Below are 23,916 nucleotides of genomic sequence, written 5' to 3' on the forward strand. Positions count from 1 at the left end.
CGGACTTTTCGTAATTGGGTAAACTACATACATGATCATTAATGCTTGATTAAGTTTTTGTTTCTCCACTTAAGTTTTAAAAATAATAAATTGATCATCAACATTATTAATTTATGACAAATTAATAACTAAAGATATCGATTTATAATAAATCGGTTAGTCAACATTAACAATTGTTAACATGGGTGACCAAATGTTTAGCTGCCCCATTAACTTTTTACCTAGATTGTTGACCGCCACATTGGAGAACATGTATTTAACAATCAGCTATTCTTTAAATAAAAACTCAAATCTTTAAACCTCATTTATCCTATTTTCATTCATCATTTTATTTAAAATTTCTCACAAAATTTGTAAGAAAAAACCAGCTAAGGTGAAATGGAATATCCACTCTGCAACTGTTGGTGTATATATCTATGGCTTTTGCTTGATCTATTGCTTTGACTATTCAAAGCACGTATCGCTATGGAGAGTTGGAGACAAGAGATTGTCCAGAAGATTTCTGATGCCCCATATCCAGGGAAATCATGAAGCAGCTGGTCACCATCGTCATCGGAGTATCATACGAGCGCAAGAACATTGACAAAGGGTTCAACATCTACAACAAAAGAACCTGTCGCGCCACCATGCAACCTCTCCACAATTTTGATAGCATCCTTGATTCTACTCCTTTCAAAGAAATTTCCTTGAAGGAAATTCGGGCAATAGTTGAATCAGGTGATGATATGAGGTCCGATTTCATTTTATTTCCACCACCCCATTGCTCTGCTGTTGCGATCTCTCTGTCACATTTCTTCTTCAAAGGTAAAATGATGATAACAGAGTTGCTTACCAAAGCGAGCTTGCACACATCCTGATACATTGTTATTTTTACCGTCGAAGCGGAGAAAAATTGGAGGTCTACGCAGTCTTCTCTCCCTTCTTGATGCAAGATTAAAGCATTGTGGATCCTTTCACAGTCAGGGTACCTACTGGCGAGCTCTCCAAATTCATGTTTTTGGTGGTATATAAACAAAGGATTACCATGACCGATGAAGTCCATGTGGTGAAAGACGTGAACAGAGAATGGACTTTGAACAGTGGGATAAAAGACTTGAAGAAGGTTAACAATGCTTGGCAAATGCTCTTTGTCCTTGATGCACACTAATCAATTCAATAAGTTCGGGAACTTACAAGATTGAATGACACAGCAGTAGCTTCTTCAATGTCATTTTCATTCAAAATGCTAGCTTCTACAGGTTCCATCAACTCTTTCCATTTTTGTTCCGTCTAAAATCAATATGTTATTGCTGGGTGACCACAGTTACAAAGTGGAACATTTTAGCTTAGCTGGGTTTTTCTTAAGAGGTTTTCTAAGAAAGTTTAAATAAAAGAGACGATGATTTGAAATATGGTAATTTAGGTTTAGGGATTGAGTTTTTATTTTGGAGAAATTGTGATGTTAAACACATATGGCTCTCTAATGTGGCAGTCTACAGTCCAGATAAGAAGTTTTTTGTCACCCATGTTCACGTTGTTAAAATTGAGTGACCAATTTGTTACAAATCGATTATGTTAGTGACCAATCTATTACAAATCGATAATGTTAGTGATCAATTTGTTTCAAATCGATAACATTAATGATTGATTTGTTATTATTGAAACTTCAATGGGAAAAACGAAAATTTACTCAAACATTAGTGACCATTTGTGTAGTTTACCCTTCATAATTTATGGGATTAATTGATTTATTTTATTTTTAATTTTGCGTAAACTATGTATTTAGTCACTCAATTATCACTTTAATCTTGTTTTGGTCACTTAACTAGTTTGTTTTCAAAATTATCACTAATGTTACGTTTTGGTTTCATTTCGATTATTCATCATTAAAATATTAACAGAACTACTGACGTGACATTTTTTTACTGATGTAACATTACTTTATGATGATAGGATTCTCTTCGTTTCTCGGGACCCTATATTATCAAGTGCAAAACATTAAGTGCGACGTTATTGTTAATGTCACTGGTAATTTTTCTGTTGAAGTCTTTTCTATTTCTTTAGATTGTAGAGGTTAACGTTTACAAGTTTTGGACTTCAGAGGAATATGAACTCGAAGTTACCTTCGGCCAATTGAGACGTTTCTCATGGCGTGAAATCCAACTCGCCACCGATGATTTCAAAGAAGGGCAACATAATTGGACAATAAGGGTCTATAGAGTTGTCCTCTCGGACAACACCAAGATTGCAGTTAAACACCTTACGAATTATTATAGTCCCAATGGTGAAGCTGCATTCCAAAGGGAAATCCAACTCATAAGCGTTGTTGTTCACATGAATCTTCTACACAACATCAATTGAAAGAATCATTGTTTATCCCCTTCACACAGAATTTAAGTGTGGCGTATCAACTGATAGGTACTTGTCCTTTATGATATGGATCAACTATCAACTTAAACTTGTGGTAGTCTGTTGGTAATGTTCAAGGGGGTTAGAGCATGTTATCGGGAGGAAATACCCTCGGGAATGATATTTAAAGAATCATTCTTTCTCTCCCTTATTGAATGTGGTGAAACAACTCTTTTGCATGTGTGCGTTGCCATTGCTATCGTTCAGTCCAGTCAATTCGGTTTGTGATCATGGTTGTTGCTTTGACATGTTTGCTTGTGTTCTATTTTTTTTTTTGGAAAAAATCCGGAATAATTTCTTTGAGAATAAATATTTTCATATGTATTTATAGACGAAATTAATTTTTCAAACGTGTTGATTAGATAATATTGCTGTAAATTATGTAGCATTATCTGATCAATTACAGCATAATTCTCGAAATTTTAGCATACTGTTATTTACCTGATTACAGTTTATCTGGACACGTTTTTAGTCACATTCAGCTGGTTTGACTGCAATTGTTAGTTGATTAATTATAGTTGTAACAGTTGATTAATTGTTGATTTATTACAACTGTTATAGGTGAATAATTGCAACTAATTTCCTGTTTAGTGCTGATGAGATGAACCTATAAATACCATACGAATTCAGAGGTTCAAGGCATCTGAAAGTCACAAAGCAAATTGCTCTCTCTAAAAGGCTCTTTTTTCCTATGAGCCTTGTTCTTCTGTTTCCAGTTTCCCAAAAAAACATTTATTTCCTCGTTCTTTTTATTTACGAGAAGGAGAAGAGTAGTATTACCATTTGTCAACTCCGGCTTTCAAGGAGAGACCATACTAATCTCAGGGAATGATTTTTTATTACAGAGATTATACGCATCGATACAAATTTATTTCCAAGGCAACAGTTAATACCACAAGACGGTTTATTGAAATCTTGTTTATTGTTTTTTATTGTCCAGATAGTACTAACGATCAATTTGATTTTGTAGTTTGTATTTCCAACACAGTCATATGCCATTATTTACAACAGTTTACATCTATAATTTTTTATTACCTAAACCTGTAGATAAGGGCTTGGACTGGCCAGCGAGGAAACGTATCGCTTTCGGAGCGGCACATTGTTTAGAGTATCTACATAAGCATTACAATCCAAAGATAATACACAGCGATTTAAAAGCTGCAAACATCTTTTAGCCAAGTTTGTCAATACAAGGTTGATCATGTTACCACTCAAGTACGAGGTATCATGGGTCACATTGCCCCAGAATATTTGTCCACTGAAAAATCTTCTGAAAAGACAGATGTCTTTGGATATGGTATAATGCTTCTGGAGCTTGTTACCGGTTAGCGTTTTATAGATTTTGCTCGTTTAGAAAAGAAAGATGACGTTCTTCTACTTGATCATGTAAGATTTTTATATCGAATGAGAATGTATTTTTGAACTTGTAGCCTCTTTGAGATTTTTTAGACCATGCCGATGTGGTTGTTGCAAGACATGCACGTGGTTCTAATATATGACCTTAGCATTGTGGAAGCTCGAGCGTTTACTGAAAGAATCAAACTAGCGGTTAAAAAAAGATGGTAGTCGGTTGTGGTGGATTACATTGTAATTCGCCAATTTAGTTTGAGATGGATGACAATCTAAGTAATTCCTGCTGATGTAATCGATGAAGCTATTTTCGGCTAATTTATAGAATATGTCCTTCATTTAAAAAAGAAAAATAAGACTGATGGAAATTGGATATTATTAGATTAAGAAGCTACTGCGAGAAAACATCGTTGATGGTAACTAGAAGATATATGATCTGAAAGAAGTAAGGACGATACTACGATTTGCATTGCTTTGCACTCAAAGGTCACCCGAAGACTGCCCAAAAATGGTGGAAATGATGAAAATGCTGGATGGAGTAGGTATGAGCGTGAGATGGGCGGAATGGGAGGAGGTTGAAGAAGGAACCTAGAATTCATGCTTTTCTCTCACCAGTTCACTCAGGGTGAAGATTCAACTGTAGACCAAGAAGCCATACAATTGTCCAGAACCAGGTAATCCACGCACAGGGATGAACAAGGGAGGTATCTTAGACAGTCATTATCATAAAATTTAAAATTATTTATTTTAGATATTTTTTTATTGTCTATTAATAATTATTATCACCTCTAGAATTTTATAAATTCATCTCTCCTAAAATTCTATAAATATACATCTCTAATGTAAAATCATATATTCGTCCCTATCCATCCATGTAATCAATTTTCAGCTTCCTTTCGATGACAATCAGATTTTGTACATTTAGTTTCTACCATGTTTCAAGCTTCAGAAATGGAATGACGATAAATCTAGCAAAGGGCGGTATGAGTAGAGAAGTGTTATTCAAGACGTTGTGGTGATCTAGTCGGCGTATTTGTTCTCTTGATGTATTGATCTATACTAGCAGACATTTGCTTATCGCTGGTCCTATATTAGTTCAGACTGTTTCATTGTTTTGTGGTGCAAAAACCATTAGTAGCCCTATAGTTCGGTGTTTTTCTCATTGTTTAGGTTTCCGACCTGGTTAGTTGTACTCTTTCCTTCACTTAGATTAAGAAGGTTTTTAAAGAGGTTTTCAATTAAGTTTAGGCTTCTATGATTTATTCTTTAATCATATTTGCCGAACAAAAATTAAATGATTGAGGTTAACTTCTTATTTTTTCAATGTATATCTTTATATTTCTTACTTTTAATCTCAGTCATCTATTAAATTAAAAATATACTAATAACATAATTCAGTCATTTTTATTAAAATCATTAAATAAAAATATAATTAATAAATAACGAAAATATAATTATTTAAAGAAATAATTTAAAAATAAAAATTAAACTGTATCAAATTTATTATATCAATAAAATTATTTTTAATTATTTTTTAAAATTTATTCAATAAATAATCACGAATTAAAAAATTATATTAAAGATTTTCTCCCCTTTTCCAACTGAATTTTAAAATCACCCACTAGCGGGGGTATACACCACAGAGCCAATAAAAAAATTACGTAATTGTTTTATCTTTTTAAAGGGAAAAAATCGAAACGACGGTGGAAATGCAGGGGCATAAGGGAATTGAGAAGCGGGGAAGCATTAATAGTGGGACCGACAGCGGTTAAAATATTTGACAGTTCGCGAGGCCACAATGCGATAACCCTTTATCTGTAAGTGCCATTCACCTCCTTACCTTAATTACTGCTATTGCTTTTCTTCAATTCAACAGTAAACGTAGAACCTCTTTCTGGTGTATATTTTTTAGGTAAATTTCTTCCTCCTTTTTTCCGTCATCAATTTCCAGCATAGAGCTCTTTGTCGTAGGTTAGTTTTCAATGTTGAAATCTCTTAACGCCCTCTGTTTTCTTGCATATTAACGAAGTTTCTATCAAATTGCAGTTAATTTTAATGAGTTTGAGGATTGGATACTAACTTTTTAACTTTTTTTCCCGTTTATGTAGATTCGGATTTGAAACCCAGTTGTGGTTAGTTTTCAGAAGAAAACGCCTATTCGTTTGGGGATCAAGGATTCCTGAAGCATGACGTCAAGCACGGAGGGTGAGTTATCTAGCCCTAGCTTTAGATGCAATTCGTCTCTATGGTAAATTATGTTTGCTCTCTGACGTTTTTTAATGATTTCTTTTAATAGATTTATGATAAATTTTGTAATATTTTTAGTTTATTAAGGCTCTGCTTCGTTTTCAATCAATTAAATTACTACAACTCTGACACTATTATTTTCATTATATATTCACGACAAGAAAAAAAATCATTACAATATCTAATACAAAATATGCACTTTACTTTTCGTAAGGATCTAATTATCTATGCCTATTCTAATTATTTGACTTAAAACTGGATTTTTAACAACTAAACCTTTTTTTAGTATGAATATTTTATGTATGCAAATGTTATTTTATTTCATAATGTGAAATTTATTTATTTTTTTGGATATTATTATCATATATAACATTTAAATTTATTATTTCACACTGAATTTGTTTACCTTCAAATCAGACTAAGCTTGGATAGCAAAAAATCTTACTTGTCCAAATATCAATTAGCCTGAAATATTTTATAGCTTATACATTTTTTAAATCTCTAGTAACAATTTTATTTATTTATTACATTAAATCTATATACATATATGTACTTTTTGGCCCCCTTATTAATTCTTTTGGCTTCGTCGGTGAGTAACTTGATTTCTCATTATGTCATACATTGTTGAAAGATTTGGGAAGGAACTCCATGTGCTTAATATAGTCATGATCTTTGAATATATGGAATATATGGGAAGTACAATTGATGATAGGTTGTGCAATGATATTTACTCAAAAGACTAGATTTGTGCTTTCTTTTGTGCTTCACATAGTCACAATCTTTGAATTTATGGGAAGAACAATTGATGATTGGTTGTGCAATGAATATTTCCCCCTAAGACTAGCTTTGTGCTTTCTTATGTGCTTAACATAGTCATGATCTTTGAATTTATGGGAACAACAATTGATGATTGGTTGTGCAATGCATATTTACTCAAACGACTAGCTTTGTGCTTTCATTTTTGCCATTTTTTGCAGTATAATGCTTCCGCCGGAACATATTTGAACTTTTTCAACATTACTTAGCAAACTCTTTAGGCTTGTGAATGAGGAATCTTCTTTTGTAAAGCTTTATTACATTTAGGAACATCCACCAAACAAATCATTTCCATTTTATGCTAATGATATGCTAAAGTTAACATCTATGAAAACCTAAACTTAGCCTTCGATTTACTTGAAATAAGATTTCACACTCACCTTTTTAGCAGGTGCAGAATTTAACTTCATGCTCATGAGGATTATTGATAATTATACAGTTTAGTTATTTTTATACTGCTTTAAATTTTCACCACAGCATTGCTCCTTGAAGCCAAGAACCTTGAGATGCAAGGCTTAGAGAAGCATAAAATTGCTCTGGCTTCTGCTTCTAGTCTTGATGAAATGCTTAATGAGGTTTACAACAGTCGCTCACCAAAACCAATTGATTACGATAATCGAAGAGATTTGGTTCGCATCTTCAATGTCATGGCCAAGGAGATTTATGGTAACCTTTATTCTCAAGGAACATTCTGAAGCCTCTATTTAAAAGAAATTTAAAGGAAAAAGTTGTTTAAACTGTCAGTGAAGCTCATTCTTTCAGAAATATTTTTTCTTTTTCCCTGGATAGAAAGCTCCTTTTAGTTTTGGTGGTACATTTAGTTATATGACCATTTTATATTAATTTTGATCTTTTTCTTTTCCTTTAAGCAATTTCAGGGAAAAAATCAGAAAGCACATCTTAAAGGATCACTTGAATGGAGTCTATATAAATTATTGTACATTATATACATGTGCTAGACGTTATCCTTTTGTGTAGTTCTTGAAGTGCCTATACAAATTATTGTATATTATATGCATGTGCTAAACTTATCCTTTGTGTAGTTCTTCAAATTATCATATGACCTGCTAAGGAATTTTTGTGCTTTTTTAATTTGATAAACAATTTAGTAATGGGTCAAATCTAATGTGGTTGTCCAAGATTATTTTTGCCATGCTTTGACAGTTCTAAGTCCATTCAGCATTTTTGAACATATTAAATAGTTTTTGGTTTCTTTCATCCCTAATTATACTTCCTTTTCTGTTATTTTATATCTTGATGATAATTTACCTTAATCTTTCAGGAAATTGTAATGGTTTTCCAATTGTGGAGGTATTTGGTTCTTTTGTAATGGGCATGTTCAATGCTGAAAGTGATTTAGACTTATCTATCAATTTTACGAATAATGGGGCTAAGGTTTCTAGAGTGAAGAAAATTAAGGCCCTTCGCAAGCTGGAAAGAAAGCTGCATTCCATTAGAAGTAATTTCCCAACACTCATTAGCACTTTAATTCTTTACAGCTGAATAAAGATTTCAAATTTTAGACATATTTTATGTTTTCTCTACCCAAACCTGTTAGTATTATTATGTATAACATGCTGGTAGATAAAATAAAGTCAACCTTATACTGACTTTTGACAACCAAGCACTAAATAGAAACTTAATTTCCTTTTGTGCTTATTTGAGTAATTGATTGCTTAGGTTCTTGCTAAACAATGTCGTAGATGAACTTTTAACCACAAAATAAAATATATCTCTTCATAAAGCTATTCAACTTGAAAAGAAATAATAAGCTAGCATTTCTGCTTTGAGGATTGTTTTTAGGAAGATCTAAAATAGACCTTATTTTCATTCTATTATATTGAGTAAATAATCTGGTTAAAAGACAAAAGAATGTTGTAAGTAGAGATTGTAGATACAGGTGTAATTTTTAATATTGAACAGAAACAACATGTAGTCGTAGTGTTCAAATTGGAATAATAAATGAGTAAGACCTTACAGTAATGGAAGACCACATGAGTAATTAAGAAAAATGTCAATTTCTTTTTTTAGTAAGCACAAAAAATTGCAATAAATGAATGAGATTGTAGACAACAAAGTTCACCAACTTTATATCTTTTTTGTTTTTATCATTAAAAAGAGGATGGATGGGACTAATGTGTTTCCAGCACCTAGACATGTATTTTAATTTTTTTTTTTTTTTGCATAATTACTACATCTGAAACAGTTTTTGCACCTAAACTTATAGAATATCCGAAAGTATGATTGTTTGAGATGCTTATGTTGCTGTAGTTTGTTGCATCTCCTTGGAGCTTGTGTATTCTAAAGTTCAGATCATCATTTTTTTATATGAAAGATTGAAAACTATAGTGTTGCTGCTAGAAAGGAAGAAGAAACATCTGTTTTTTTTTTTTTGATAAGAATTGTAGGCCTCATTAAAAACCCCCTTCTTGATTATAGGAGCTTATAACCAAGCTCCTTAATCAGTGGAAGGAGGAAAAGAGTGCCTTAGAAATTTATTCAACATCTGTATTTTTTTTGTACTGTTTCCATTGTATCATTCATATTGATGAAAGGTTTATTTCCTTATTAATATTCAAAATGGCTATTTCTTTATTAAGGAATTCAAATGCCAGTAACTGACATGCCTCTTTATCATTGATAATTTACACTTACTTGGATGAAAGAAAAATGAGATTTAGTTTATTCTCTCATATTATTGGAGATGACTACAGTTGGTTTAGGGAATTAAAGATGAACATGAAAGAGTTTTACTGACAAGTATGCTTTATTTGTTCTAGGAGGAGGTCATGTTAGTGACATTCAAAAAATCCTCTCTGCTAGGGTGCCAATTGTTAAAGTCCTTGATTGTGGAACTATGATTGAATGTGATGTGTCAGTTGAGAATAGGGATGGTATTGCAAAATCCCTTATTTTTCGTGCAATTTCTACAATCGATGAAAGGTTTCTGAAGCTTAGTTTCTTGGTGAGTGAAGATAGTTCAAACTTTTATCTCCCCCCTTCCTTTACAATTTTCAGCTTCATTTGTGACTCTCTCTTGACTTCGTTAATTTTTCCTGCACTAGCAATTTATTTTAGTGTTTTTTGCTTAAGTTCTTTAAGTTTGTCTATTGCCAAAGTTGCTGCATTATTTGCTGTGACTTGAAGACTGCAACTTTCCTTAAGTTGGGGAGTTAATTTTGTGCAACTCAACTTTCTCACCAAATCTTTTAGGTCCCGCTATCAATCCCCTTACGACATCTGCTACCTGGTATTTTGTTGGCGCATAGTTAAGGGAAATTTGAACTTCCCTTCTCTTTGATGAATATTTATCTATTTCCATGTGTTTGGTTTGATTGTGTTCAAATGGATTATGGGATATTGATATGGTAACCTTATTGTCAAAATATAGCTACATGGGCTCTGCAAAATTTATTTTTGGATCCTTAAACATAATTTTCAGTGCCAATAGTTGAGAAATCCTAATTTCTAGAGATGGTCTCTTCTTCAACACTTGATCTAGCTACCACTTTAATAGTTTTCATGATCCATGAATGCAGCGATTCTTAAAGAACCGATTTCTTTTGTGACTCATTATTTTCACCTCCATTTCCCCACCTTTGTTAATTTGACATCTGTTTTCCCGCCATGCTTATCAAACGTTTCCCACCTTAACTGTTAAATTTAATTTCTCTAGCGTTGCATAATATAGGAATGTTTGCACCCATCACATATAAGTGGAAAATGTATGATGTGTTCTTTTTCCATGTGCAGGTAAAAGCTTGGGCCAAAGATCATGATATTAACAGTTCCAAGGATCAAACTCTGAACTCTTTATCATTAATATTATTAGTTGCTTTTCATGTACAGGTATTCATACTTTTCAGATATGCTCTCATCACAGAATGACATCTTGTTTGGCTGGTGTTAATTTTCATTTTTGGATGTTTATGTTTGAGAGAAAAAAGTGTTACATATAATATTACCTCCGTATCTACTCAAAGAATTGTGAAAATAGCTGAGTAATGCTCTTATTTAAAAATTTTAATTGGAACTTTCGAAATAATCTGTTAGGATTGGCATTTTTTCTATTGCACATCTATGTTCATTTTATAGATTAATTAGTTGCACTGCAACATAGGTTCAAAAGCTTAATTGGTGTCTATTACATGTGATTGAGGCTCCTTTCTTGTTGTAAGATTTATCTTGAGTTGCTAGCTAATGCCAAGCTAAGAATTGACTGATGTCAATTGTCAATATCAGATATCAGATTCCTCCTATTAGGATCGGCAGCCTTCCCTGCCTCCTAGAGGTGGTATTTTCTTTGTCCCTTGTCAATATGGTCCCTAGTGCTTCTAGCTTCTAAAGGGGTGTCCCAAACATCATAATAAAGAATTTATTACAAGTCAAAACCTGAACTAGTAGTCTCCTTTGGTGTTTTTTTTTTTTGATAAAAAAAGGCCTCATTAAAAACCCCCTTCATACCCTACATGTTATAAACATAACATGAAGGGCATAGGAAGAAGGAAGTCTCCTTTGGTGTTTGAATGTTTCTTAAGTAAAACTTGGAAATGTGAAACAAAGATGTCATTATATTGGTCTACGTAAAATTGCAAAAAATGGTATCTTGTGCAGTATATTTTGCAAATAAGTGTTTTCTCTTGAAAATGGTATCTACGTAAAATTGCACTTCCCTTTGTTTTGTTCAATTTTCTTATCCGTTTTTGTTCTTGCAGACTCGGGATCCTCCCATATTACCTACATTTTCTGCTTTATTTAAAGGTGATTACCCTGTAGATTATAGATTTACGAATTAGGTTTATCTTATATTTTTGGTAATGTCGTTCATATCATAGACTAAGTTTTGTCGCTTTCTTGTAAGAGAGTTATTCTGTTTCATCTGAACCGCTCAGCTTTTTTTTTTTGGCTCTCTTGTTTTGCATTTATGCATGGGTTCCACTCGTTTTGTTCTTGAATTAGCAATACTGATCTACCTTCAATAAAAGTAGGGGACTTTACTGGCTTGTAAAACCCTAACTTTGAGGATTGGTGAAGTGGAAGTGTTTTCTATTTTGATAATGAGTCAATGAATAAAAAGAATCCACAGGAAAAAATAGGTAATTTTACAGAGCAGCATGAGAAATAAGAAAACTCAGTTAGCCAATAAGCAGTGCTATCACTTTATGTCCTATGACATGAGAGTTACGTGTTTGCATCTCAGTGACAGCTGCCATTTTATTGACTAGATAAGATTTGAATTATCTTATAATCCCTTTCTGTTTTAATCATATAGTTGCTTATTACCTCATAATTATAGTTTTCCTTTGCTTGCATGAAATACTGGATTGTCTTTTTTTTACCCCTTCTGCCCTGATGAATGTTTTACTCCCATACTAGCTACATGTGAATAATTTTCAACACTACCCTTTCCATTGAAAGTGTTCACTGACAATCCACATTGTTTATTTTATACACCTTATGCATTCTTCAGTCTTTTATGTAGTTATCTCATTTGACGTCCATCTATATTGTCAGACTTTCTCATAGCTTTGCCATTTAACTGACCTTGTCATTGTTTCAGATGGAAATGATCCTGAAGCTGTAGTGAAGATGGTCCAAAATTACTTGAATTATGGCATAAGGAATAAAGGATCCTTAGCGGAGCTTTTCATTACTCTATTGGTTAAGGTAATGTCTATTCTAGTTAATAAGGTTTGTATGGCAAGAAGGGAAGGCAAAGCCTCTATGTCAACCTCTTATATATACTAAAACAGCACTTGTCATTAGATGCCCAGAATTTCCATTTCTTGTTGATACAATTAGCATTTCTTACCTTGCTGCAGCTTGCTTCTGTTGAACAACTTTGGCAGAAAGGGCTTTGTGTTAGCTTGTATGAAGGATTTTGGATATCTAAAGCTTGGAATTCTGAGTTTTGCACTATTCATGTAAGTCTTCAGTTTTTTCTTTGTTTTATGGACATGGTATATTTAAGTAGCTGAAATATAACAACTATTTTTTTTGGCAGGTCGAGGATTTCACAGATCAATCTCAAATGTTGCAAGGGCAGTCGGAACTCAAGGTTTTGAAAAATACATAGCTCCATCCTCCGTTCGCTCACTATCTTGGGGCTTTTTCAGAAGGCAAGATGTTGGGAACTAAGCTAAAAGAACTTTTGTTTGGTAGAGATACCACCTCTAGGGTAGGGGATAGTGTTGCTATAAATGTGGATAAAAGTACAACCAAGCTCTCTGTCCCCAATAACTCTATCCAATTAACAGAAGACCTAAAAGGAGCAGAAACCCAGTCCAGTGGGGGGAATATTGTTGCTATAAATCTGGATAAAAGTACAACCAAACTCTCTGTCCCCAATAACTCTATCCTATTAACAGAAGACCTAAAAGGAGCAGAAACCCAGTCCAGTGTAGGGAATAGTGTTACTATAAATCTGGATAAAATTACAACCAAGCTCTCTGTCCCCAATAACTGTATCGAATTAACAGAAGACCTCAAAGGAGCAGAAACCCAGTCCAATGTAGGGAATAGTGTTGTTATAAATCTGGATAAAAGTAAAACCAAGCTTTCTGTCTCCAATAGCTCCAACCAAATAAAGAAGATCCAATTAACAGAAGACCTAAACGGTACAGAAAATCAAAGTAAAAAACAGTTTGTTGTTCAGCATGGCTCCCATCAAACAAGGAAGAGGCATTCTACAGGCCTGGATGAATCCAAGGGTGTTAAACAATGGAAAGGAGAACATCTTGGGGGCAAGAGGACAGGAGTGCAGTTCAGGGAAGTGATTGAGGAACACCTTAAACCTCTACCAAGCATTCACTGGAAAGGGAAAGATCCGGAGGCTAAAAGGAAGGAATGGCATAAATTTGGTGAAAGTAGGGGTCATTTATCCACTCATTTTGTACCCCTTAAACCTCTACCAAGCATTCAATGGGAAGGGAAAGATCCAGAGAATAGCAGGAGGGACTGGAAAATTTTTGGTGAAAATAGGGGTCATTTATCCACTCATTTTGTTCCACGACCACAAGCTTCTTATAGTATCCCTCTTTCTCATAGTTTAGTTAGCTCAACATCCCATGGTCCAGTCATGCTTCCTACTATTTCTGTTCCAAACTTATCAAGTTTTCAAGGGTTATGCAATCCTGTCCCACCACCACCATCAGGACGCTTTTTTTCATTATTGAATTCTCTAGGTGTTGATATATCACATATTCAGAGCACTCCTGCTCCAATACCACCTAGTGGACCAACTCATGGTCAACATGCTCAACATCAGCCACACTCAATGCAAAGGATACTGAGGAGATAGGTTCTTTCCATCACCCTAAAAAGCCAGTAAGTCTTCCTCCATGTACTTGGTTACTTGTATAAATCATTGGCTTACAGCTAACACTACAAGTCTTTTATTTCCTCGGTGCTTATAGGTTTTTATTAGTTTTTGTACAAATTTGGTTTGATCTTGCCACCGTCTACCCTACGCCTTGAACATTCCCGCCCACTTGCCTTAGGCGTATTACATTTTCTTTTTATATTGAAAGATTTGCTGGCTGAAATGATGGTTGTGAGAGTTTAAACTTATCATGTGACGTGGACTAAGTTTATTGTTCTGTTTATGATGATAGTTTATGTGCATGGTCTGTTGTCAAATACACAGTGTCATGAACAATTTTAACAGCGAATGACTTGAACCTATATTCTTTTTCAGCATCAAACTAAGACCCAAATGCGAAATCAAAAGCTTAAAATTAGAAGTAAATAAATTGTATCTAGAACCCTTATCACTAGAACCATGGTTGAAAGAACTGGATCAGAGGCCAATGGTGTGATCTTTCCCTATCCAATCAATTCTACCTGATTGGTTTATTTGTCAAGTAAGTTTGAGTAAATAATGAATAAAAACATGTATTTGGCTTAGTGGTGCAATTTCGAAGATGATCAATCATTCACTTGTAACAGTAGTTTAGAAAAATATGTATATTTTTTTCTTCTGGCTTGTACCAGTTTATATGTATGTATTAATGTCAGACAAGGATCCTCTGGTATCTGGTGGAACTAGTCATTCTGGTAGTTTTAAGCATGAGTACAGCTATAACTTCATTATCCTATTGACTTATCACACCTTATTGGCTAACATTTGCTTAAAGATAATGTCTCAAGATTATAAAGGTTGAAATTAAAATTTCAAGACAATATAATTAAAGGCTGAAGTTTAAAAGGCAAAATAAATGCCAAGTAGTGCTAACTGTGGAATGCAATATCATAGGCATGCAATTTTTTTAATGGATATATCAGTCCTTGAAAAGCTAGTTAGTTGTCATTGGCAAGAGGAGCTACCTGATTCAAAATTCAAATTGTAATCAGCACTATTGCTGGTTACACTATGCAAACCGTCTGACTTACATGTATTGTTGCAAAGGAAATTGGTAGCCTAAACAGATTTTTATTATTATATGTGTTGTGGTTTCGAATGATACTAAAATGGTACCATTAGCAAATGGGATAGTGTCTGTTGCCTTGGAGCATGGTGGTCTAGGGATTTGGAGAACTGTCAACATGAATGAGGCACTGCTTGTAAAACTTGTCTGAAAAATGAAGGGGATAATTGTTTACGGAGTGGGGATGTTGCTTTTACGGGTTATCTTTATAGCCAATTTTGTTATTGGCGTTAATTATCTTATTATTATTAGTTTATTAATATTTTTTTAGAAGTATTAGGATATTAATATTTTTTTTAGAAGTATTAGGATATTTTTTTATGAGTATCTTATACTATTAGAAATCTTTCCTTAGTTGGAATTGTTTTTAATTACTTGCTTAGTAAATATTTCGGTTGAACTATGTGACCTCTCTATATAAGAGGCAAATTTAGCATTGAATTTTGATCAAAAACCTTAAAGATCTTGGTCTCTCTTTTAACGAGTCCTAAGGTTTCAGTCACCCTTTTGATGACCTGAGAGGTTTCAGTCAACCTTCGATGAGATCAAAGGTTTCAGTCTCCCTTCAACGAGCTGAATAATCAATCAGAAACACAAGAACAGTTGCATTCTAAGTACTTAGTAGCAATTCATGGAGAAGTGCTCTTTAAGGATTTATTGGTAAAAACAGGAGGTAATTCATTTCTTATTTGCTATTACAGAAGTCGGGTTCATTCATGGAGAAGTGCTCTTTAAGGATTTCTGTCGGAACCGTCTTTCGGTTGGGCCTCTGGATTGGGCTTCGACTTGAATAAATTGGGTTAGAGTCGTCACCGACCATTTTAAAACGAATTTAGGTGGGTCGGACACCATCTTACCTGATTTGCGTTATACCAGAAACGTGTCGGGTTCGGGAGTCGGTTACGATCAAGGAAGGATTAGCACCCTTGAACCGTCCTTTCGGTATCAATTAATTTTTCGGTTGTCTTTAATTGCGAAAATTAAAAATTTTAATTAAAATTTACAATATTCGATTCGAATTACTTACCTCTGATTGGTTGGAATTACTACCGAAAAAAGTCAAAAAATATTTGATTCAAACATACCCAATTTCAACAACATGCATCAAATTAAGGCCAAAAGAGAGATAATTATTGAATCATCAAATTATTTCCCTATAGTCCAATTACGAATAAGAATAATTAATGTGAGTGTATAGGTGTCAAAACTAAAGTCAATTAAAACTAATTAATAAATAATGTAAGTTTAGTAACAACAGTTATCTAAATTTACAAAACAATTAATCAATTAACAAAACGTTCCAAAAAATCTGATCTAATTATTAATAATTTATTAATCAAACATGAAAATTTATCACGCTAATTACTATCTCATTAAAATAGTCAAGACCCTAATTAACCAAATTATAACTAACCAAAACAATACAATTAGGCAATTAGTGGTCGTATTTTGCAGGCAAGCAATCTAGGAAATAGAACAACACCTAATCATGGAGTCAAGGTAAAATTAATCCAATTAACATTAGTATATGTTTTAATTAAATCAATTAATGCAAAAGTCAAAACATGGAAATTAAGGTATGCCAAATGTGTAAAGGGAAAGCTGCCACCTGTGACACTGCTTGTGTCCATGATTGATAAAGATCAAAGATTGAATTGCCCCTCTTGCAAATCCAAATCCAATCGCATCTCGAGTTAACACAATCGGAATTTCACCAATAAAGAGATTCTTTCGATGCGACTCCAAATCCAGCGCATCATTTTAGCCGTCGACAGAGAACAACAGCCCGCTGATCAACAAGTCAGCGGCTCTGATTTTCCCGGTGGTCACCGCTTCATGCGAAACGGTGTTCCCGTAAACGTTCTTCATCCTGAGCAGCTCGCGCTTCCTCGGGGGGCACCAATTTAACTAGCATCTCGAGCATCTCTTCGCTCCCTCGGTAAGCCGCGACGTGAGATATAGTGTCCTTGCACGGTGACTCGACTGAACAACGCTCCAAGGTTTTCATGGTAGATCTTCTTCAAGCCGTGAACGTCGTTTGCCAAAAGCTTGACGTAAGCATCTTTCATTTCGTAGAAATTGTTCGACTCGGAGTTGGAGATGATTATTTCTTTCTCCTCAAATATCCAATGAATTCCCCATTAGAAGCATCGTCTTCTTGGTCAATGTGACAACGCCTTTAACTTTGGAATTGCCTTTAAGAATCGATGTTGCTTTCTTGGATGCAGCAAGCGCGGAAAAGCTGCTGCTCGATGGAGGCCTTGAACTAGGCTTCATTCGGTATTTAGCCTTGGTGGTGTAGTTGGAAACTTTTCATGCCTTGGCTTTCAACAACACTGACTGGATGTAGGTGACGATCCAACCGGTTCCACCACCATGGAAAGAAGAGAAAGAAGGCAAAGAGAGAGTACGAGCCTCGTGTCCCTTTTCTTTGCTGGAAACCGAAAACCCCCCGCTTGAGAGAGAGCTGAGCCCCTCTTTTTCTATTGTAATTCCCTCCTCCTCAGTGTTTTGATCATGCAGGTATATATAGCCTCCCGTCGGAGGCTCTTCCTGAAATTGTTGGAGGTTGTTGTCCATGAAAACTCGTCACCGGATAAATCGGGGTTGTTATTGCTTTGACCCGTTCCAAGTGCGTTTGGTTGAGAGTCATACGACGTGAGAAGAGATGGGAAGATGGGGCTGAACCGGGTCCTCCTGATCCGGGTCGTGGGTCTGGACACGGGTTGGTTCTTAGGCCAACTGCTGGGTCACTTGCACTTGGGCTTTCTTATTTGCATTTGGGCCCTATAAAAAACAAAATAAATGTAAATATTATTATTATATAATATAATTTGTAATTATACCGTGTAATAATGTTTATCGGTCGAAATTTGGTGTCTACAATTTCATATAAGGTAATAGCAACAAATTTCTTTTAGTATGTTGAAGTAATTAGGTAGGAACCATGCTTGGTTTCTGTAATGTGTACACTTCTCATGGGATTTGGGACGGGCATTGGATTCAATTTTTTCATTATGTGTTTTGGATAAGGAAATGACTTTCTACTCATGCATATTTTGGATAAGGGGGGTTGAGCCTATTGGTCTGTATGGATGGATTTTTTAGTTAAAGTAGTCTAGGGTTTTTGCTAGGTCCTGCTGATAAAACTTGAATTGGACTCAGAATTTGGTATTAGATGTGCTCCCAAGGTCAGTACTTCCTTTATCTGATTGTTGTCAACAGGTTACTGTTACATCCACTATCAGCTGAAGTTGATATGGTTGTGTTGTTTAAAAGCCTAAAGCGTCCTCTTTCAGCCATTTTAAGTCCTTTTTGTCCATGATTGCTTATTGTTTCACATGTCTGGAAGCCGGAAGGAATGTTCTTATAGAGGATTCTAATCCTTGGACGACTATGTATGGGTTTGTCTGCTGGCTTATTTGGAAGTTATGAAATAAGATTCTTCCCGACTGTGTTTCATTTGGGCTAATTTTCTGAGTATTAAAAAGCTTGTTGCATTTCAGGTCAGGTTATCCCCAGGCAACCTGGCTTGTTAAACTTTTATGGATGTTGCATCAATTTCTTATACTAGGGATATGGGAATTTATGGTCTGTAATGTATCGAGAATAGCAGTTGGAAATTTTTGTTCAGTTAGAACTAGTAGTGAAGGCTCTATGTCGAAGGTGAGCTTTATGCTAACCTAATGGGGATGAGGTAGGCATGCGATCAGGGCAATCCCAGAACAGCTTATTGAGTTGGATTCCTTGCTAGCTGTTCATGGAGAATGATTTGAAACTTGTTGAAGTGATTTCATTGTAATATTTTTCTTGTTTTTTTATGCATCGGTTGTCATTTAATTTGAGAAAATACGGTATGCAATCATTAATTGGAAGTGTAAAATGGAACGTGGAAAAAGATAGTGGCACGTAGCGAAATGCGATGTTGATAAGCTTAGGTGGACATCATTTTCTTGGTGCCATTTATTGGAAGTCAATGAAAATAAGTTCTAGTTTACTGTTGTTCAACATGCGTGAAGTGTTTTGGGTCTGTTTTACTAGTAACTTTGGGTTTGGTTCAGCATCTTCTGAATGTACACATGTAACCTCCTTACCTTTCTGGGGTTAGCTTCTCACAACTATTTTGTCCCTTTCAGGGTATAAATACTGTAGCAGCTTCTCAAATCTGGTTTGCTTCTCAACGAGGAATGGTTCTTTGCATGACCTGTTGACACTTATAAAATGTCGGGGTTACTAAATGTATTATTACTTGAACTGAGAACAGTTTATTTGGAGTCGCAATCTTGTTTACGGACTTCCCTTTTTAGTTTGTCTAAATGAAATATGTATCTTTTGTAGGTCCATTTAGTTGTTTTAGCAGATAACCTGACCTATATTTTCGTGTTTGTAGAAGCAACATATTGGATTCTGTTGCCTCTATTTTTGCGCATGTGTATGTGCTTCCCCATATCAGTACGTTCTGGCATACTGGTTTTAGGAACTTAGGGTACAAATGTATTGATTATAGGTCAATGATGCTCCACTAAAAGTTAATTGGTTCGAAATATTAGTAATTATGGATCATTAATGATGGAATGTTTGGAAATATTCTTCCTTTTATCGTGTACTGTCTTTTTAATCGAAATTTAAAATCAAATTTGGATGTGTCACGTGATTCATGTCTGCTGTCAGTATTATTTTTCTGTTTGATTATTGTTTTTATTTTTGTATTACATGTCTGTCTATTAACTGAGAATTATAATGTGTATCTGGTTGCAGCAATGGATCAGCAACAAATCTTCAAGACAGTAGTGGACGTTCTTTTGCAACATCTTTCTCTGGTCAGTCTGGTGCAGCCTCTCCTGTTTTCCATCATGCTGGTGGGTATATTTTACTGGATTTCCACAACTAAGTTCTTCGAAACTCATGCAATTGTATTGTTTGTTTTGCAGACAATATTCAGGCTTGCATAATATTCATGGTAGCTTTAATGTTCCCAACATGCCTGGTACACTCACATCAAGAAACTCAACATTAAGTAATGTTCCAACTGTTGGGGTTCAACAACCTACTGGGAGCCTATCTGGTGGAAGATTGCATCAATAATCTTCCTGTTGCTCTTTCTCAGGTGCCTATAATATTCCCATCATACTGGAATTTTGATTGTAGAATTTCTTACATTTGATGGAGAAGTTAATCATTGTGCAGACTAGATGGTCCGGAAGGCTTCGGGAGGTAATGATTTGAAACTTGTTGAAGTGATTTCATTTATGTAGAATCATAGAGAATGATATTTTAAGAATAGCTAGGCCAAGTGCTTATATTGCTTAACCAGAGCATTTAATAACACGTACAAAGGAAAATCGAAATATACAATCTTATGTCCAAACAAAGAATATAAGCTAGGAACACCTCACTATCTCACAACAAATCTTTGGCAGAGTAAATAGGGTGATATAAACCTGTATTGCTACTATCTATTGGTGAAAACATGATTCACCGATTTACTAGTCTAACTTAAACATGAAGAAGGGCATGCACTTGGCTCTATGAATATTCTTTTGGGAAACAGTTTTTGGTTGCCTGTCTTTCGATTTCTTAGGGTTTAAATGATTCAAGGGCAGTTAGGGTTCCGACCTGGACCACCATAGTAAAAGTAGCTGCCCCAATTGCCACCTTTTCCAGTTTCTACATCATAGCAGCTGGATTGCTCGGTAAAGGTGGCAAGGCCTTTAGGAACCCTGAGATTGTTGGATCCATCAACAATTTGAATATTCTTAAAGTAACTAGCTTTGCCGAAACCTTCATTGGGGAAATGGCCACTCCCCATTTGTGTGGATGTATGCTGCCCGTCTGATTCCGAGTTCACAACCTCTCCTCCCATTCAATCATGGATGCACTATCCGATAGGTAGGAAAATAGGAAGGCCGGCCAGTAACCCAGCACGTAATTGTTACCGAATTGCAGCCACCAGTTCCCCGTCTTGGGATCCTGCCACGTTTTCAGCCATTTGTGCACTGCTTTAAAATCATTTGGAGATAAAAACACATGCACACTTCATACACTCATGGATATACATATTTGATGTTCCTAATGCTTTAATAACAGATCACGAAAGATTAGTATTTATCTCAATCGTATTTCAATGATGTTTTCCTATGGATTGATTTATGAGTAGCTTTTTAGTCCTTACCTTCCACACAAGTAAGCTTATATCATATTGGGAACTATGATAACCAGAAATAGGGTAGATGCTTGCACCCATTGCTATTTCATTGTTGATCTGAATGAAGCCTGAGCAAAGTAGATTATAACAACCAGTGGCTTGATATGCATCACTCTGTTTTTTAGTGATAAAGAAAACTGAGTTAAAAAATAGTTAAATAGAACTGCATCAAAGTAGTGAATGGTAACATGGAGTTTCTTACAGTCCAATAAGTGAAGAGTCTAGTGTGGTTATCTCCATACAAATCTGGGCTAACCTGTTATTAATTTTGTACACAAAGACAGGCCAGTGAGTTAAATAACCGAGTCAAAGAAAATAATTTGAAGTTGTTGTCAGGTAAGAAGGTAGCACCTGCCAGCCTGCTTCAATGCTATTGAGATCTTCACCAAATGAACCTCCCAATATCCAGATTTGGGACAAGCTGAATTCGTTAGGTTGCTGTATTTTGGGTTCCCATACGTTAATGGTTGCCTTAGCTCCATAGTACTTGTCCCCATCCACGTAAGCTATTGCATGCTACATCAAGGCTCGAACCACCATGAAAAAGGAACATGTGTACAACATGTATCAATTTCATCTTCATGAGGATTATAATTATATGCAATAATCAATTTGTTTTAGCAGGGGTGGACCCATGGTTCAAATTTCTATATAGTTTATATATTTTTATTGATAATTTTTTTATATTTCCTAAATTTTAATCTAAATTCTTAAGTTCACATTCCTTAATATCAATCGTAACATCTTGTATTTGATCATGGTCAATTATAGTGAATATCAACCGTAAGTCATTATGTTTAAAGGCCTAAATCTTTTCATGAGAAAACAGGGATAGATCGAGGGGCTAGCAGGGTCGGTTGTCACTTGAAAGTTTTAGATTATCATATTTTCTTTGCATTTTTTATTGATAATATGTTTTTGTCCTTTTAAAATTTTACAAGTTCATTCTTTAATATAAAATCTTGCATCCTCACTACGAAAAAGTATACTACCTGATGACCACTCTGACTGATGAGATCAGGATCTGCAGACCTTGGTTGAGGGATGGTTTTGTGCCTCTTTTTCCCAAACGCTTTGATAGAGCTTGCTCTTAACAAATCATCTTCTTTAGTTTTTCTCATGGGGATAGTTTCTTCTGGACACCTTCCATTCAAGTGCCACACCTGGGTAATTTTCTTAGACGATCCCGGTTTAGTCTTTGAAGAAACCTTGCTGTCGGCAAAAGCACGTTCCGGGTGAAAGTTTGGGGTCATCTGGAATTTGAAACAGAAGACGACCTTTAGAAGACCATGGATGGAAGTAACCTCGTCAAAAAATGGCGGTTAAATAAGATGAATAAACCTGGATTTTATGGTTTTTGAATAATGGATGATCGAAAGCAAGTTGGTGTGCAAGTTTGATACAGTCAATTATATCTCCATCTGGACTCTGTTCAGTGCATACACACAAATGCAGTGAGTTAACAAAGGAGTGTCATATTAGATAATGAAATTTACGTCCAAATTGACAATTTATTAGCAGATAACTAGTTTTAAGTAAATAACACAAGAAACTGAACATAACTAGATATCGAAAGGGAACTTCTGAGATGTTCATAAAATCAAATTCTGACCTTGATAGATTTAACAGCGGGCTTATTCAAGAGCTTTAACTGGGCTTGGACCTCAAGATTTTGAGTAGATAAGCTGCTTGTGCTGGCAGTTGAGGGTGTTGTCATCTCTATGAAGAAGGAAACCAACATGACCAAGAACCTCAACATCTTCCCTCTTACCTGCACCTCCATGGCTAATAACACCCAAAGATAAAAGAAAATAAAAAGGGGGCAAAGGGTTGAAGGTGGTTGCACTATAGGTTAAGGCAGGGAGGACATTGATATTGATATTCTGCAAATCCCTCCACCAACCTTTCACTGTTATTATAACGCGCAAGAATCTTTTAAAAAGCAAAAACAAAAAGGCCCCTTTTCTATTTTCCCCCCAGAAGAAGCCAAGCCAACTGCCGACGCCTCTATAACTTTTCCATCAACCACTAGTCTTTGCTAAGACAAAAATGCGGTGAAATGGAGAAGATGAAGATAGATAAAATGAACAGGAAGATGCTATTTTTTATTAGGGCAAATAACTTATTTAATCACTCACCTATTCTTACAGTTTTGTTTTAGTCGTCTAATTGTTTTAAAAAATATATATTTAACGTTATACTTTTCCGTTTTAGTTAATTATCATTAAAAAAATGATCAGATTTATTATAATATGTTAATATGATTTTAAAAAAAATAGTGATCATAATAGAATCACGTGAATTGATAGATAAATATGTAGTTTACCTTTATTATTATTATAAAAAATATTGATAGTTGGAAAGAAAGGAGGAGATAGACATGATCCATTTAAATTTATCTTTTTTGTTGTTGTTGGTCTCCACTAGCACTAGGAATAGTTTTGGTGCGTAAGGTTTGGTTTGATTATAGAAACCAGACAAACT

The 23,916-nt window shown here is 34.9% G+C and overlaps 2 protein-coding genes, 1 long non-coding RNA gene, 1 other non-coding gene and 2 pseudogenes across 5 annotated transcripts; 4 read left to right on the forward strand and 2 right to left on the reverse strand.

The window, feature by feature from the left end:
• The first annotated feature begins 527 nt into the window (after positions 1-527).
• LOC120123087 lies at positions 528-4,416 on the forward strand (annotated as a pseudogene).
• A 1,147-nt stretch (positions 4,417-5,563) lies between these two features.
• Positions 5,564-12,891, forward strand: LOC120122898 (protein HESO1-like). Of its 2 annotated transcripts, none has more exons than XM_039141942.1 (10): positions 5,564-5,650; positions 5,847-5,943; positions 7,279-7,467; positions 8,084-8,260; positions 9,582-9,766; positions 10,555-10,650; positions 11,517-11,562; positions 12,362-12,468; positions 12,624-12,725; positions 12,806-12,891. In XM_039141942.1, the coding sequence occupies exons 2-10, from the start codon at positions 5,925-5,927 to the stop codon at positions 12,875-12,877; spliced, it is 993 nt and encodes a 330-aa protein (XP_038997873.1). In that variant the 5' UTR covers positions 5,564-5,650; positions 5,847-5,924; the 3' UTR covers positions 12,878-12,891. The 2 variants fall into 2 exon arrangements, with proteins under 2 accessions (XP_038997873.1, XP_038997874.1); XM_039141943.1 differs by having other exon boundaries at positions 5,639-5,709.
• LOC120122897 lies at positions 12,891-14,725 on the forward strand. Its single transcript, XM_039141941.1, has 2 exons — positions 12,891-14,127; positions 14,498-14,725. The coding sequence occupies exon 1, from the start codon at positions 12,926-12,928 to the stop codon at positions 14,099-14,101; it is 1,176 nt and encodes a 391-aa protein (XP_038997872.1). The 5' UTR covers positions 12,891-12,925; the 3' UTR covers positions 14,102-14,127; positions 14,498-14,725.
• Positions 14,726-18,387: 3,662 nt separating this feature from the next.
• LOC120122901 lies at positions 18,388-20,312 on the forward strand. The gene is made up of 3 exons (XR_005516132.1): positions 18,388-19,466; positions 19,986-20,086; positions 20,159-20,312. It is a non-coding gene; the product is annotated as an uncharacterized LOC120122901 (long non-coding RNA).
• LOC120123120 lies at positions 20,006-20,086 on the reverse strand. Its single transcript, XR_005516161.1, has one exon. It is a non-coding gene; the product is annotated as a small nucleolar RNA snoR35 (small nucleolar RNA).
• A 187-nt stretch (positions 20,313-20,499) lies between the features above and the next one.
• Positions 20,500-23,509, reverse strand: LOC120122899 (annotated as a pseudogene).
• Between the last annotated feature and the right edge of the window lie 407 nt (positions 23,510-23,916).

Source organism: Hibiscus syriacus, unplaced genomic scaffold (assembly GCF_006381635.1).
Source record: "Hibiscus syriacus cultivar Baekdansim isolate YM2019G1 unplaced genomic scaffold, ASM638163v2 tig00110388_pilon, whole genome shotgun sequence".
Lineage (NCBI taxonomy): Eukaryota > Viridiplantae > Streptophyta > Magnoliopsida > Malvales > Malvaceae > Hibiscus > Hibiscus syriacus.

Excerpts from the sequence above, each read along its gene's own strand:
- LOC120122897 (XM_039141941.1), top strand. The coding sequence starts at position 12,926 with ATGTTGGGAACTAAGCTAAAAGAACTTTTGTTTGGTAGAGATACCACC.
- LOC120122898 (XM_039141942.1), top strand. Across the intron at positions 7,468-8,083 it reads CATGGCCAAGGAGATTTATG|GAAATTGTAATGGTTTTCCA; the intron begins GTAACCTTTATT and ends TTAATCTTTCAG. Across the intron at positions 12,726-12,805 it reads CTGAGTTTTGCACTATTCAT|GTCGAGGATTTCACAGATCA; the intron begins GTAAGTCTTCAG and ends TTTTTTTGGCAG.